Below are 14,374 nucleotides of genomic sequence, written 5' to 3'. Positions count from 1 at the left end.
AATAGCATCTATTGAGCAGCACAATTTTAAACAGTGCATGTTGATATTCATTTTCCTTCCCTTAAAATTCTGCAGATGCAAATTAGCTCAATGAGGGAAATGTGTGGATAGTGGGAACGTGTTTGTTATACAATTAGAAATAGTGAAGCTAGCAAAGTAATAAGCCTTGAAGTTTAAGACTTTTTCATCTTCTATTATATGACTCCGAAATACCAATGACCATTTGCATCTGAAGAATGCCATTCCCAATCTAGCCTTGATCAAAACAATAGAAAATAAGAATAAAAATATAATGTAACAAAATCCACAATGAACACTGAAGAATGTGCATTTAAATTGTCTCAAAAAAAAAGTTCAATAATTCACCTGGAATATTCCTCACTATTACCTCACTTGTTTCTTTAGGTACTTGGAAGCCGATATTTTAAGAAATTAATCTAGATACAAAAAGCACAGTACGCAAGCATGCCCTGTCCCCAGCAAATGCTCTGCATTGACATGACAACATAAGATCAACAGCCTCATCCTCCTTTATTTAACAGGTTTTTACAAAAATTCCCCACCATGCAGGAATGTAAACTGGAGATTACAATGCAACAATTCTTATTTCATAGATTATATATTAAGAAAAAACTGATACAAAACAACAGAAAGGTACATGTTTGGCTTTTTTTTTTTTTCTTAGCTTGTTTTAGATTTAGTCCTTCATCAGGCTCCCATTTTCAATATAACACCTTATCATAATACTTTTTCTCGACCCCTCGTTTATTAAATTAACTTCCCCAAACATATTTCCTTAGTGCCTTTTCACTCCAGTATGCTTTCCAATCCTTTCTTATGACCGAGTCTTGTCTGACTTTCATCAGTGATACCAGAGTCTCATCCCTATACCCATTCATGCCACTTGTAAGGATTTAACCACTAGCAGAAGAGACAACAGGCTCAACTGCAAATTGGGGCAAAAGCAGTCAAATATCCACTGAAGAATATAACGAAAAAAATATATTAAGAAAAAAAAATAATTAAAACCTGCCTAATTAATGAGCCTTTCTTATTAATGACACCTTTCCATCTCTTCAGTTGTATTTAATTTTCTGATATAACTCTTATGTATGAGTTCAGTAACATCATCTGGAAGCAGCAATATTAAAGCAAATGACTGGAATAAGTCTTAGAATGGAAAGATGTTTAATCAGTGGGTAGGAAATTGGTCTACTTAAGCATTTACCTTCAAAATCCACTTCTAAATGTCACCTTCAATCAAACAGAAAGCAAACACTACCTTCTCTGACCAATGTGTCTGATCAAACAGAGAAGCACTCACCATTAAGTAATGCACCAGAAGTTACTTAAATACCAAAACCAGCCAAGAAAACAGTAAATTACTTGTGGGTAGTTTGTAAGTAATTACTACATTCATTCATTCAGTCAGTATGAATTCTTTACTTAGTTTTCATAAACAAATTATTCAGAGCTCTGCAAAGTATTCCCACAGAAAATGAAAATTCCTCTGTTCAGGAATTTTTACTCTCAGCTTTAGGTTACTTGCCACGGACTCTGAGTTCATCCAACCAAGCTCAAATTGCGCTTACCAACATATGTAATAGTTATTAACATGAATGTCTATATACATATACACACAGAGACACAAGCATACGTATATCTTTGCTGGGTTAAAAACTGTCTAGACAGCCAGGCCCTGAGAGCAGCGGTGAACAGAGTGAAATCCAGCTAGTGACCAGTCACCAGTGGTATTCACCAGGGGTCAGTGTTGGGGCCCAACCTCTTTAATATCTGTATTGATTATTTGGGTTAGGGAACTGAGCACACCCTCAGTAGGTTTGCAGATGACACCAAGTTGCGGGGGGGGGGGGGGGGAGGGGAAGTGTCAATTTGCCAGAGGGTAGGAAGGCCCTGCAGAAGGACCTTGCCAGGATGGGTCAATGGGTAGAGGCCAATGGGATGAGGTTCAACATGGCTAAGTGCCGGGTCCTGCACTTTGACCACAACCACCCCATGAAACAGTACAGGCTTGGGGCAGAGTGACTCAAAAGCTATGCAGAGGAAAAGGATCTAGGGGTTCTGGTTGATGCTTGCCTGAACATGAGCTGACAGTGTGCCCAGGTGGCCAAGAAGGCCAACGGCATCCTGGCTTGTGTCAGGAATAGTGCAGCCAGCAGGGCGAGGGAGATGATCTTCCCCTTGTACAACGTTCTGGTGAAACCGCACGTTGAATATTGTGTTCAGTTTTTGGCCCCTCCCTACAAGAAGGACATTGAGGCCCTGAAACATATCCAGAGAAGGGCTACGAAGCTGGTGAAGGGCCTGAAACACAAGTCCTATGGAGAGCAGCTGAGGGAACTGGGGTTGTTTAGTATGGAGAAGAGGATGTTCAGGGAGACTTAATTGCTCTCTACAGCTACATGAAAGCAAGGTGTGGGGAGTTGGTGGTCAGCCTCTTCTCACAGATAACCAGTGATAGGACTAGAGGGAATGACCTCAAGTTGTGCCAAGGGATGCTTAGGTTGGAAATAAGGAGACATTTCTTCTCAGAAAGACCAGTCAGGCATTAGAATGGGTTGCTCAGTGAGGTGGTGGCATCACCGCCCCTGGGGGTGTTTAAGGAAAGGTTGGACCTGGTGCTAAGGGACATAGCTTAGTGGGTGACATTGATAGAAGGGTGATGGTTGGACCAGATGATCTTGGAGGTCTTTTCCAGCATTAATGATTCTATACGTTTAAAAAATGAAAATCTATTAATTAGTCAGGATAACAGTTCACCAGTATTTACCTTTTGATATGTGGATGAAGTACATGTAGTTTAACATATTGCTTGCTTAATTCATGTATATGCACACACATACAAATCAATAATGAACTGCATCTATTCTGCATCTATTCGTCTATTCTATATAACACATATTTGTATATTCTATATATTATATATAGAAACCTCAGCATGTATGCATGTGTAAAGGTATGTACTCACACATATATACACATTCATAAACTAAAATGTGCAAACAGACAGTATATGAATACGCATGAACATTTCAAAGACAGTACATTTTTTTTTATCTGTACATAGACAATATGACCCTAATAGTATCTGAAAACAGTTTGAAGGCTGGTGTAAAAATCATTGGTGAGGAAAAATAAAAATCTATTTCTCTTCATTGTAAATGTTTTTTAAATGTAAAAGCTGATATTCTACTCCTTGGAAGACCATTTCTCTGCATATGGAATTTCATGATAAAAAGCTCTAAAGTCCCGGCTTTCTCTAGATAAACTCCACTGGCTTACTGATGCATGAATGCACAGAAATTGAATTACTGTACAACAGCAATTACTTTTCACAGCACAGTTATAATGAGAATCAGCTCCACAATGAACACCAGGTAGCTACAGTATAAAAAGTTAATAAAAAAAATATTTTATTTGCATTTTCCACTGCAGCAATGGTAGTTGCCTGAAAGAAAAATAATTCTTAACACTTTACTTGCCATCTTTCAGTGTCAATCTACTGAAAATAGAAATTTAACTACATAAAGTTTTAAGAATAGTTTTTAATATTCCCTAATAATTTCTCTTTCATACTGACTTCTTTCATTTCCCTCACTTTGTTTTTCTATGACGCCATTAACAGAAAAAATAAAAACAGCAAATGCATTGTTTTAATTCCACCTCTTTTCTGCCCTTAGATTTGTTACAGTAGTCATTTGTTACTGAGCACTGTCATCATGCCGTACTCCTTTCAGTTTCAGATGTGAGTGGAGTCACTATAATGTCATGAGACCTCCTAAAAAAATTATGTTTTGTTTTGATTTTAAATCACAGATAACTTTAAATTAAGTCAGGTCAAGCCCATTTCCTGTAAGTGAAATCACTAAAAGTCCATGGAAATCAATTAACTAATATCACAAGTGACAGCAAACTATGCAAGGCTCTCAAAGTGATTATTTGGGTTTGGCTGTAAAATTAAAACCACTGCTGTACAATGCAGGAAATGAGTTGGTTGAGGGAGGTGATTGTCCCGCTCTACTTTGCGCTGGTGTGATACCTTGAGTATTGTGTGCAGTTCTGGGCACCGCAGTACAAGAAGGACATGAAACTGTTGGAGAGTGTCCAGAGGAGGGTGACAAAAGATGGTGAAGAGCCTAGAGGGGAAGATGTATGAGGAGCAGCTGAGGGCACTGAGCCTGTTCAGCCTGGAGGAGGCTGAGGGGGGACCTCATGGTGGTCGACAACATCCTCGTGAGGGGGAGAGGAGAGGCAGGTGACCTATTCTCTGTAAACACCAGTGATAGGACCCTCGGGAATGGTGTTAAACTGAGGCAGGGGAAGTTTAGGCTGGACATCAGGAAGAGGTTCTTCACTGAGAGGGTGGCTGCACACTGGAACAGGCTCCCCAGGGACGTAGTCACTGCACCAAGCCTGTCCGAATTTAAGAAGTGATTGGACTGTGCACTTAGTCACATGGTCTAAACTTTTGGGCAGACCTGTGCGGTGCCAGAAGTTGTATTTGATGATCCTTATGGGTCCCTTCCAACTCGGGATATTCTATGACTCTATGAAACGTTTCCATTTATCCCACCTTGAATGTCTTAAATATTCTTAAAGAGCTATAAACAAAACTAAGTATTAGTAACATTGAATCAAAACCACTCTTAATGGGTTTAACTCCAATTGTGTCAGAAATATTTCAAAACAAGATCTGAAGCTGCCTATCTGAAATTCCATCAAGTAGGGCAGTGTTAGGGAAGAAACAGTTAACAGGAATATCCTGAACTGCTATAAATCTAATGTAAATAATGAACTCTGGGAGTGGGGGGAGTTGCTTGGTAGGGTCTCCATCAGTAAGTAGATGACAAAAGGTTATATAATTGGTTTAGCACTTTCAGTTTTCCATTTATTTTTATGTATCTGACAGCACAAAAATGGGACATTCTGTGATAGGATAATTGCATAGTGAAGGGTAATTCAAACAGGGGATGAATATGATAAAAATCATACCGAGCCAACTAATCACTATCAAAAGTGATGAGACAAAGATAAGAAAAAATCAGCCAGACTATAAACTGGGAGGAGGAAAAAGTTCAACAGTGATTAGTATCCTAGAACATATTAATGTGTTTGAAACACAAAGCAATCCCCCCCAAACCTGAAGACCTTTCCAAGCCACCCATTTCTATATTTCCAGGTCTTCTTATTGGCCTTTTCCACAAATTAAACATTTTGTATTACTGTGGCTCTCTCAATAGTTGTCAGATGATGTTAAATCTGCTAAAAGCTGAGAAAGTACATTGATTAAAACAATTTATCTAAAAAAATATTTTACATTACACTATGGATTACGATCTACTTGTATCTAATTCAACCTGCGCTTAAGAGTAACTATTTGGGCTAACACAAACACATTTTTTGAGCACTTAGATTTCAACCTTCTCAATGGTTACCCTATATTTCTAGAGCTGGGGGATATTTTATAATTTGGTACTTCATTTGGTACTTATCCAAATATTACCACTACTTCATCTAAAATATTAATTTTACCTCTTGGTTTCAGTGCTCAGTACATTTCCATCAAAATTTAGGTCAAAATTCTATTATCTTAGAGGCAAGGTGAGTAACATTCTTTGTCTAAACATGGAACAGAGGTCTTAGCTCCATATGAGCTTTCAAAGTCCTATCTCACCTCTCCAGATAAGAGAAAATGAGCTATGGTGTACCAAAGATGCAAGCTGGGCAAAACATGTCAGGACAAAACTACTAAGCTCTATTGGTGATTTGAACTCTGGTGGGCTTTCAACTTACTACCAGAGCATGAAAGGTCTCCTGCTGCACCTCTAGCTACGGTCTGAACTGTCCAAGGTGCTCCACCTCATGAAATTATGCAAAATATAACTTTCCTGGAAGGCACACTATACAGATGAATTTTAAAAATAAAGCAGCCCTGTCCAAACAAAGCTTCTAACTTCTTTTCCAAAGATCTAAACTGTCGAAAGAAGGGTCTGGGTCTTAGGTTTTTAAAGCCCTTTCACACAACATTACATACATGCTTTAACTTGAGAGAAATTGGGCTTACTTTTACACAGAGCACAGTTGCCTACATTGGTCTGTGAAGCTTTGGGTTGTTTTTTTTCCTGTCCTTAGAGGAAAAACACCATATGTCTGAAGGGGCCAAACCAGCCCTGTACACAACCATTAGAAAACACCCGTTACAAAGCTGTAATTGAGATACCACGTGCTCTTCCCTAACACCAACCCACGCTTATGGAAAAGATGTTCTCTTGCCTTGCATGCAGCTTGCTGCTCACTTCTGGCTCTAAAAGGCTGCTGTTGCAAGATTGCTTTTTCACATTTTTATGTTCTCAGGGCAGTAGTTTTCTCTACTAAGGAAAAAGGAAAACAGTCCCACCAGAGTCAATGTACTTCTGCAGGCAATCTGCAGGCTTCTGGAAGCTGTTGCACACATCTTAAAGTGCAGTTTTTCTCTGAAAAACACACTTTTAAAATAGCACTGCGGGGTTCCATGTTTATTGTCTTTCTCTGCTTCCCTGCCAAGCGTGCTCAGTTTACAAGCTGAAATATGTTTTACTTTGCTGCCAACCAAGAAAATTCAACCTCTAAACTAGCACCAAATTCCTTCCTCCCTTTTGCACTGTAACAAAAAATAAAAGGCTAAATTGTATCTTCAGCTACACAAATGGAATCCCCTTCCTTGAGTGATGCCTTCTGCCCCACAGCTGAGACATAAACTCCACTGAGCAGACACACTTGACCTGCAGCACAGTAGATGTCAAATTGCATCACCACAGTGGACAATCTGTTTGTTGACATAGGTGATACAACAGAAAATACAGTTACAAACAGTCACCTAAATTCCTAGCAAAGAATAATGTAAAATGTAAATTACAACAGCAAACTTGCTATTATTTAGAATACTTGTTACAACAAGCTCCTATTCAGGAGCTTATATAAAAATTTATATAAAATTTATATAAATTTATATAAATGTATAGTTATATAAAAATATAAGTAAACATTTATATTTTTATATTTTTTGTATATATTTAAAATATGTATATAATAAATATTGTGTATAATAAACATTTGCATCTTTTTCTGGATCTGAACTAAAAGATAGCTGTTGATCTCAGAAGACTCTCCCCAATGCTATTTTTATGCTAGAGAGCAATGGAATGAAGTCTGGTTTGCTTTGGTTTGATATTGCAAACTCTAACATACATGCACAACAATATATAGTTATGTTTGAGCAAATGCAAGCGATACCTTACAAATCTAAATGGGAAGCTGGTAGTCCAAACCTAACTACATATTCTTGAGTTTAACTACTGCCAGCATAAATAATTTACATCTGTTCTCTAAAAACTGATCCTAAAAATATTTAAAATATTTCTGAACACTTTAGTATTTCCACTCCAGTTTTCAGAGCAAAGCCTAAGTTCTGTTCTTAGTTTTACATGACAGAATGAAATAGTAGACTGATCTGCTGCTTACCCGTACAGCTTCAGATTTTTTGTGAAACATTTCTTCCATGTTCTTTGCTAACTTTTTCACAAGCTGAAGGCCATCAATTTCTTCTATTGCAACATCCTTCTCATATTCTTTGTATTTCTAGGGAGGAAAAAAGGACAAATTATTCAGAGAATCTGCTGAAATTTTGACAACTAATTATTAGTTTCATGTTACGCTGTTGCTGACATTCTCCATTTATTTGATGTTTATTTGCATTACAGAAGGTTGTTGTGTGCCAAGAGACAGTCATAGAGATGAAACATCTGGGTTAGAACCAGAACTCTTCAGAAAATACAATAGAAATATTTATCTCATGTGCCATAGGATGCAAGTGATTTTCCTGCACACCAGTTCAGTTGCTGCTCCCCACAACCGAACATCAGAAAATCAGAAGTTAAAAACCCTTATATTCTATCCAAAATCATTTTCACAGAATCACAGAATTTCTAGGTTGGAAGAGACCTCAAGATCATCGAGTCCAACCTCTAACCTAACACTAAAAGTCCCCAATATGATTGCCAACCTACCGTGCCTTAGCAACCTAGAATCCTCTTCCTTCTCAGCTGAAGTTCTTGCAGATATCTATTTCATGAGCTTTATACAATACTTAATTATGAATACTTATAGTATAAGCATATCTAGATGTTTTTAGCTTTCCATGCAAAGAAAACCTGACATAAACCACATAAACATGAGCCTTTATCTGAATGCAGGCATGGAAGTATCATTTGTATAATATGGATGAGCATTAATTTATGGTCGCTTTACAGTGTGAGTGACTCTCAGACTGAGCACTGAAAATGTATTCAAAACAATTTTGATCCTCCGGTTTCTGCACATCAACTTTTTTTTTTTCTTTTTTCCCCTTATCAGTGTTTATAAATGATGCTTGTAAGAACATAATACACAAAAAAGCATAATACTCTTTCAAGCCAAACTTCAAAGCATTTAATACAGGGAGAATTCCTCCTTCCCGTGTCATTCCACTATAGCTTGCACTCTAAGTGATGGCTTGCAGTCTAGCTATTGTTTGCTTATCTCTACTTAAAATGTGTTTGAGTTGTCGTGAACTAATCATTGCTCATTACTCATTTCTGAACCCTTAACCTATTCACATAATCATACCTCCACGATACTGCAAGAAAGACGAAAAACACTTGACTTCTCTCAGCTTTAGCCTATGTGCAAAAAAAAAATCTTCCAAACCTCTAAAGCAGAGTCTTAGTCCAGTCCACAGCACAACACTCAATAAAATGAGATGGTATTCTTAACAAAATTTGTCGATAAAATTTGCCCGTCTCTGACTTGTATATAACACCACAGAGGGAAGAACAAGGACATCAAAAACAATGACTCAAATCACCTGAATGATCATTTCAGTGATCAAAACAATAATAAGTCAGGACCAGTCATGTCCTGGCTGGTGACAGAAGAAAGGAATCTACTGTGAGAGAATACCTACACTTATTATACCCATTTCTTCCAACAAAAATGATATTTAAGACACGGTGACACTTCGGACTTGTTTTAATAGTGTACTTCTCTGTAAAAACTTGTGCAAATGTCCTAGTAAGCAAATAGTATTTGATAAAATATCATTTGCAGACAATTTCATAAGAAGGTTAAAGTACAAAGGTGTCAGTAAATATTTAGAACATTGAATTCTGGATATACTGTAATTTTCTCATTTCAATAATTTACTTGTATATCATTTCCTATTATGAGACTATTTTATCTGAAATGTTAATAGTAGTCTAGCAATCTTTAAGAAGCCTCAAACACACCACCTGCATTTTTCTTGGTGGGGGAAAGTAGGAGAGATTGTTCCCTTCCCCCCCCCCCCCACCCTTGGTCTGCTTTTAAACATTTTGATTTCAACTCTGCAAGTTCATTTCTGCCATTACTAAACTCCTGCTCAAGTTCTGCTATTCACTCTGAGAGAATTAATTTAGGATAGCACAATGATTTGTCTAAAACAGAATTGTTGGTTCTTTCGTTGTTGTTGTTGTTGTATTTTGCTTTTTGGTTTTTTTGGGGGGGGGATTTATTGAAGAAAATACAAGAACATAGTGGGTAAATGTTATTGTAACAAATACTAACTGTAGTAAAATGCACTTGATTAACAGTAAATGGAAAACATTCCCAGTTAATTAATGATGTCAAAGCCTGTTTATGTCCCACTGGATTTGAAGCTTTGGAGAATTTAAAACAAATAGAAAATGCACTGCCATGAACAATTATCATATTTATTATGTCAACAGACCAAGTACAAATTTGACTCACTTATTTCAAGCTGCACAGATCATGTTCAGCCTGTCAGCTTCTGATAAAAACTGTTTCCTTCAGAGTTGACTTTAAAGTTCTTAGAAAGTATTCCAAAATCCATCCCATCAAGAGTCTGTTTTCAGGTCATCAGATTTATTGATTTAAACTTTGCCATTAAGTGAAGAAAACCATACTCTTCACTGCATTTGTCTTAATACTGCATGTTACAGTGGAAACCAACATTTTCCAGCAACACAGAATTACACCATAGTCTATTAGTTTACTGTTAGACAATATTTAAAAGCCACACTTGTCAATTTTGAAAAACTGGTGCCTTTGGAAATTAATAATTAATTTGCTTCAAAATATGTGGGTATAATTTATCAATTGATAATTTAGGATTTTATAATTATACTACTACTTAGAATATTCATTCATTTTTCCCCTAAACCAAAAGTCAAAGGTCCAAAATAAAAAAATATAAACATAATCTTTTTCCTCTAATATATAAGTTCTAATAAAAAAGACCACACATCTTGCATGGCACATGCCCTGCCAACTGCTGGAAACCTTCAAGAACATTTGCAACAAACTAGAGGTATGTACTTGATCTGCAAGACCTGGAAAATCAAGGCATTTACTTAATACCTATTTTATATTCAGAATTTCATTGCCATAATAATACTTCTGTTACTTATTCAGCCCTCAGTGGAAGGTTACAGAAGAGAAGAAATAACGTGGCTGGAAAGAACAGCAGCTGGTTTTAGTGTTCTTGTGCTCTAGTGATTGTGTGTGGAGAGAAGAGGTGCCAGCTTAGTCTGTGCATCTCTCAGTACTCAGTGTGCAGGAGGCTGGGAAATTTGATTCAGTCTCAAAAATGGTTGATTTTACAGTACCTAGTAAAAAAAGAAATCTGAATCTCAGTAGATATGAACACACACGAAATATAACTTCAAAAGGTGTCATTAATAACAAATTCTCTTCCTTCCACCACAAAGGTGGTCTGACATAAAGGCTCTCATCATTCTCCTGTAACTACATTTTACAAAATAATTTTTTTTAATTTTAAAAAATAGCTAAAACAATACAAAGTTCATTCAAAATTTGTAATAAGTTTTAAAATATTTTTTTTTTATTTTAATGTCATCTTGACAAAACAGGACTGTGACAGTAAGGCTGCAATTAAACAAAATGCTATCACTAGCAGCAGTGGAAGAACCTGTTTTCTGGGCTGTCCTTTATATTGCACAGTTGCAGACTATCTTGTAATACTGCTACTCTTAAGAGTACTTCTAAGCAATGCAATGCTTTAAATCAGCCATTTCCTCTGCCCTGTAAATATATATATATATATATATATATATATATATATATATATAGTGTGAAGTTGGTGGAAAAAGCATTTAAAAAAATGTAACCCTCCATGTTTTTCAATTTTCTATCATTTGATTTCAATAATAGATATGGAAAAATTCACATCAACTATTCTAGCACACAATGATACATTTCTACTATTACTAAAAGGAGATAAAACAACCTCAACTTTTCTGTAAATAATTGATTTGCAAGACAAAAATGTATGAAAAGTTAGTAACAGTTGGACATTTCTTTTGATAAGTGGTTTTCCAATTGTCTAGAAGATTGAGCATATACAACTAAGCAAATTCTGATTTATTTCGTTCTGTTAGCAAAATCAGCATTTGTTAAGAAATTCTCCACAGAGACAGGAACATTTATCATTTGACAAAACGGACAAAAAATAGATTATTTCTGCAGTATCTATTTTGCCAGATCATTTCACATAGGCACCAGGCAAAGACAAACAGTACTTCACTGTCAGAAATTTTAATGCTGTTCATGGATTTACTTGCGTCCCACCCCACACAGTAAATGATCATCTAGGAGTAACATACCACAAAGGAGCCACAAAACTCCAGTCTGAAGCATTTATTGCAATCCAAGCATTGGGCAATTAACATCAACAAGCACCCAAAAAAATAATTAACACACAACATGTAGCTTGAATGAAGAAGGAGGAAAAGAAATATCCTCTTGAAATAAGACAACTTCAGAAAGATGCCATATAGAGATACCTTAAAGGAAACTGTAGTGAGGTGGGGTGGGGATTGGTCTATTCTCCCACATGCCTGGTAACAGGCATGCTAAAGTTGCACCAGGGGAGATTTAGGTTGGATATTAGGAAGAACTTCTTTATTGAAAGGGTTGTTAGGCATTGGAATGGGCTGCACAGAGAAGTGGTTCAGTCACCATCCCTAGAGGTCTTTAAAAGACGTTTAGATGTAGAGCTTAGGGATATGGTTTAGTGGGGACTGTTAGTGTTAGGTCAGAGGTTGGACTCGATGATCTTGAGGTCTCTTCCAACCTAGATGATTCTGTGATTCTATGTCAGCTACAGTCTGATTTTTTTTTTTTTTTTTCTCCAAAGACAAATGTGGTGTTTGTGTTTCTAACTGTATTTTGTATCTACTTCTATCAGCATTTTACCAAAATCCAGATATTATGTTGTATACCAAAATATTTCACGTTGCTTAAAAGTGTGTAAACAGTTCTCAGCATCACTCTTTCAGCAAATCTGTGGGTGCTTTGCACACAGACAGAACACTGCAGCCATTTATGATAAAGATTCTGCCCACTCCCAGTCATCTTCCAAAGCAGATAATATCACTGCCATCCTGATCAAAGAAGTGCATTTACCAAAAGCAATTTTGTAATAGTCCTTTAAAACCAATCTGTCAGTTTGTGATGCATATTTAGAAACTGATATAAGCCTCTGAGGTGTCATCATAGTTACTTCTTGCATATTTGTACATACTTCACAAATGTTGCTATTTGAGATAGTTTCTCACATACATGACATTTATGTGTGCTTTATAATGTGCTTTATAATTATAATTACTTTATAATGAAAATGCAGCATGTAAATAAAATTTCACATATCCATTTCAATCTATCCATTGTTTCCATACACAAAAAAAAAAAAAAAAAAGGTATACATGTATTTACTCCGTGCCATTTAGGAAAAGACACCACACAATTGAAAAATACTTTCAGATGTTTGGGTATCAATATTTCAAGTATAAAATGAGATTACAGAAACATACACATAAAGCTCACATTGATTTTTGATGCCTTTCTCATAAAATAATTTTTCAATTGTATGCCATTAGCACTACTGAACTATTCAAGGTGCTTTAAAACACCTACTCATTTTTTACTTATTTTGTTTTCAGTTATAAAACCTCAACCCCACAATTTGTAGAATAAACTGACAATATATCTGCATTAGGTGCTGCCTTACACCATTAGTAGTTCTGTTGAAAATAAAGGATCTATGCACAGAGCAAGGCTTGCTACTATTAAAAACATGGCTCTGAGCTTTTGAACCAAAGATAAAAATGTAGATTGTTCTTGATGTGGAAATCCTATCACAGCATTTTACAAGACAATATCATTTTAAAGCATGCTCAAATTGATGGGACACAAACTGGGAAAGTTTGAATCCTAGGCTCTCGTGGTGCTCTAACATGCTAGCACACATCCCTTCTACACACAAGATACTAGAGCAATTTCCAGCAGATAATTTAAAAATATACTGCAAAGACTCTAAATGCTTCATTACAAGTGAGGGGTCGCTCATTAAATACACACTGTTGGAGTAAACCTGAATTTGAAGCCAAAGAAAATGAAGTCTCCAGTATCACATGTGAGTGGGAATCAGAGCTTTTCCACTGAGCAGAAGGGTATTCAGATGGCACAACCACAGCAGACATCAGCTACAGATGGTGCACTTCTCTGATAGACTCATCTGTGAAACTGTCCTTAGTAAAAGATTTTATATTCTCCATTATCGCATTGCCCCTATGGTGGTGTGCTTGTTGTTTTAAACAAGAACATCACTGTTATGTTATTTGTTCCTCCTTACTCTAAACCAAATTTGGTGGAGCAAGTTTTAATGCCTCAACAAAATACAGAGCATTAGAGCTGTTTTGTGGCCAATGGCTGGAAAGCATTTATAAAGAAAAATACTTCAGTTAAGAGCTGGTATAAAATTCATCATCCACAGATCTCCAAAGACTTTATAAAGCGAGCATCTAAGAATCTGAATTCTGTACATGAGGATACTGAGATATAGATAAATGCAGTGACAAGCCCGATGCCACACAACAGTTCATAACTACAAAAAGAACAAAATCTCTTGGTTACTCTTCCAGTGCCCTGCCCAACAGACCACAGATAACTCCGTTAACTTCAGCTTGATCTGTACAGAAAGATGAGTCACAATGGTATATTTCTCCTCACCTTGACATTAAAGAACACCTCGATAATTGGAAGTTTGTGTTACACCACATTACACACTCCTATTAACCTTTACTGAACCTCTTTGTGTTGATGAAATCCATCAGCAATGACCAGTGTGATGGCACATTCATTTTCTTTTCTGTGGGGAAATTTTTATTCTTCATCAAATGACTCCAAGGAGCTCTACACTAGCCTGTCACATTTGACTCTTGCCACATACTGGCATCTGAGCAACTCCTGTTGCCTGAAA

General features: G+C 36.5%; 1 protein-coding gene across 18 annotated transcripts in view; it reads right to left on the bottom strand.

Annotated features, from left to right (window-relative positions):
- CACNA2D3 (calcium voltage-gated channel auxiliary subunit alpha2delta 3) overlaps positions 1 to 14,374 on the bottom strand; it is a 463,864-nt gene that overhangs the window by 364,331 nt on the left and 85,159 nt on the right. For all 18 annotated transcript variants that reach the window (XR_011100159.1, XR_011100160.1, XR_011100162.1 and 15 more), the window contains one exon: positions 7,522 to 7,638. Coding sequence is in view for 14 of the 18 variants with exons in the window: in XM_068694140.1 (XP_068550241.1) it covers positions 7,522 to 7,638 (117 nt within the window). In the remaining 4 variants the exon portion in view is untranslated. The remainder of the gene's footprint in view (positions 1 to 7,521; positions 7,639 to 14,374) is intronic.

Source organism: Anas acuta, chromosome 11 (genome assembly GCF_963932015.1).
Source record: "Anas acuta chromosome 11, bAnaAcu1.1, whole genome shotgun sequence".
NCBI classification, from domain to species: Eukaryota; Metazoa; Chordata; class Aves; order Anseriformes; family Anatidae; genus Anas; species Anas acuta.
Note: the sequence above shows the minus strand (reverse complement) of the source record. Positions and strands in the feature narration are given on the sequence as shown.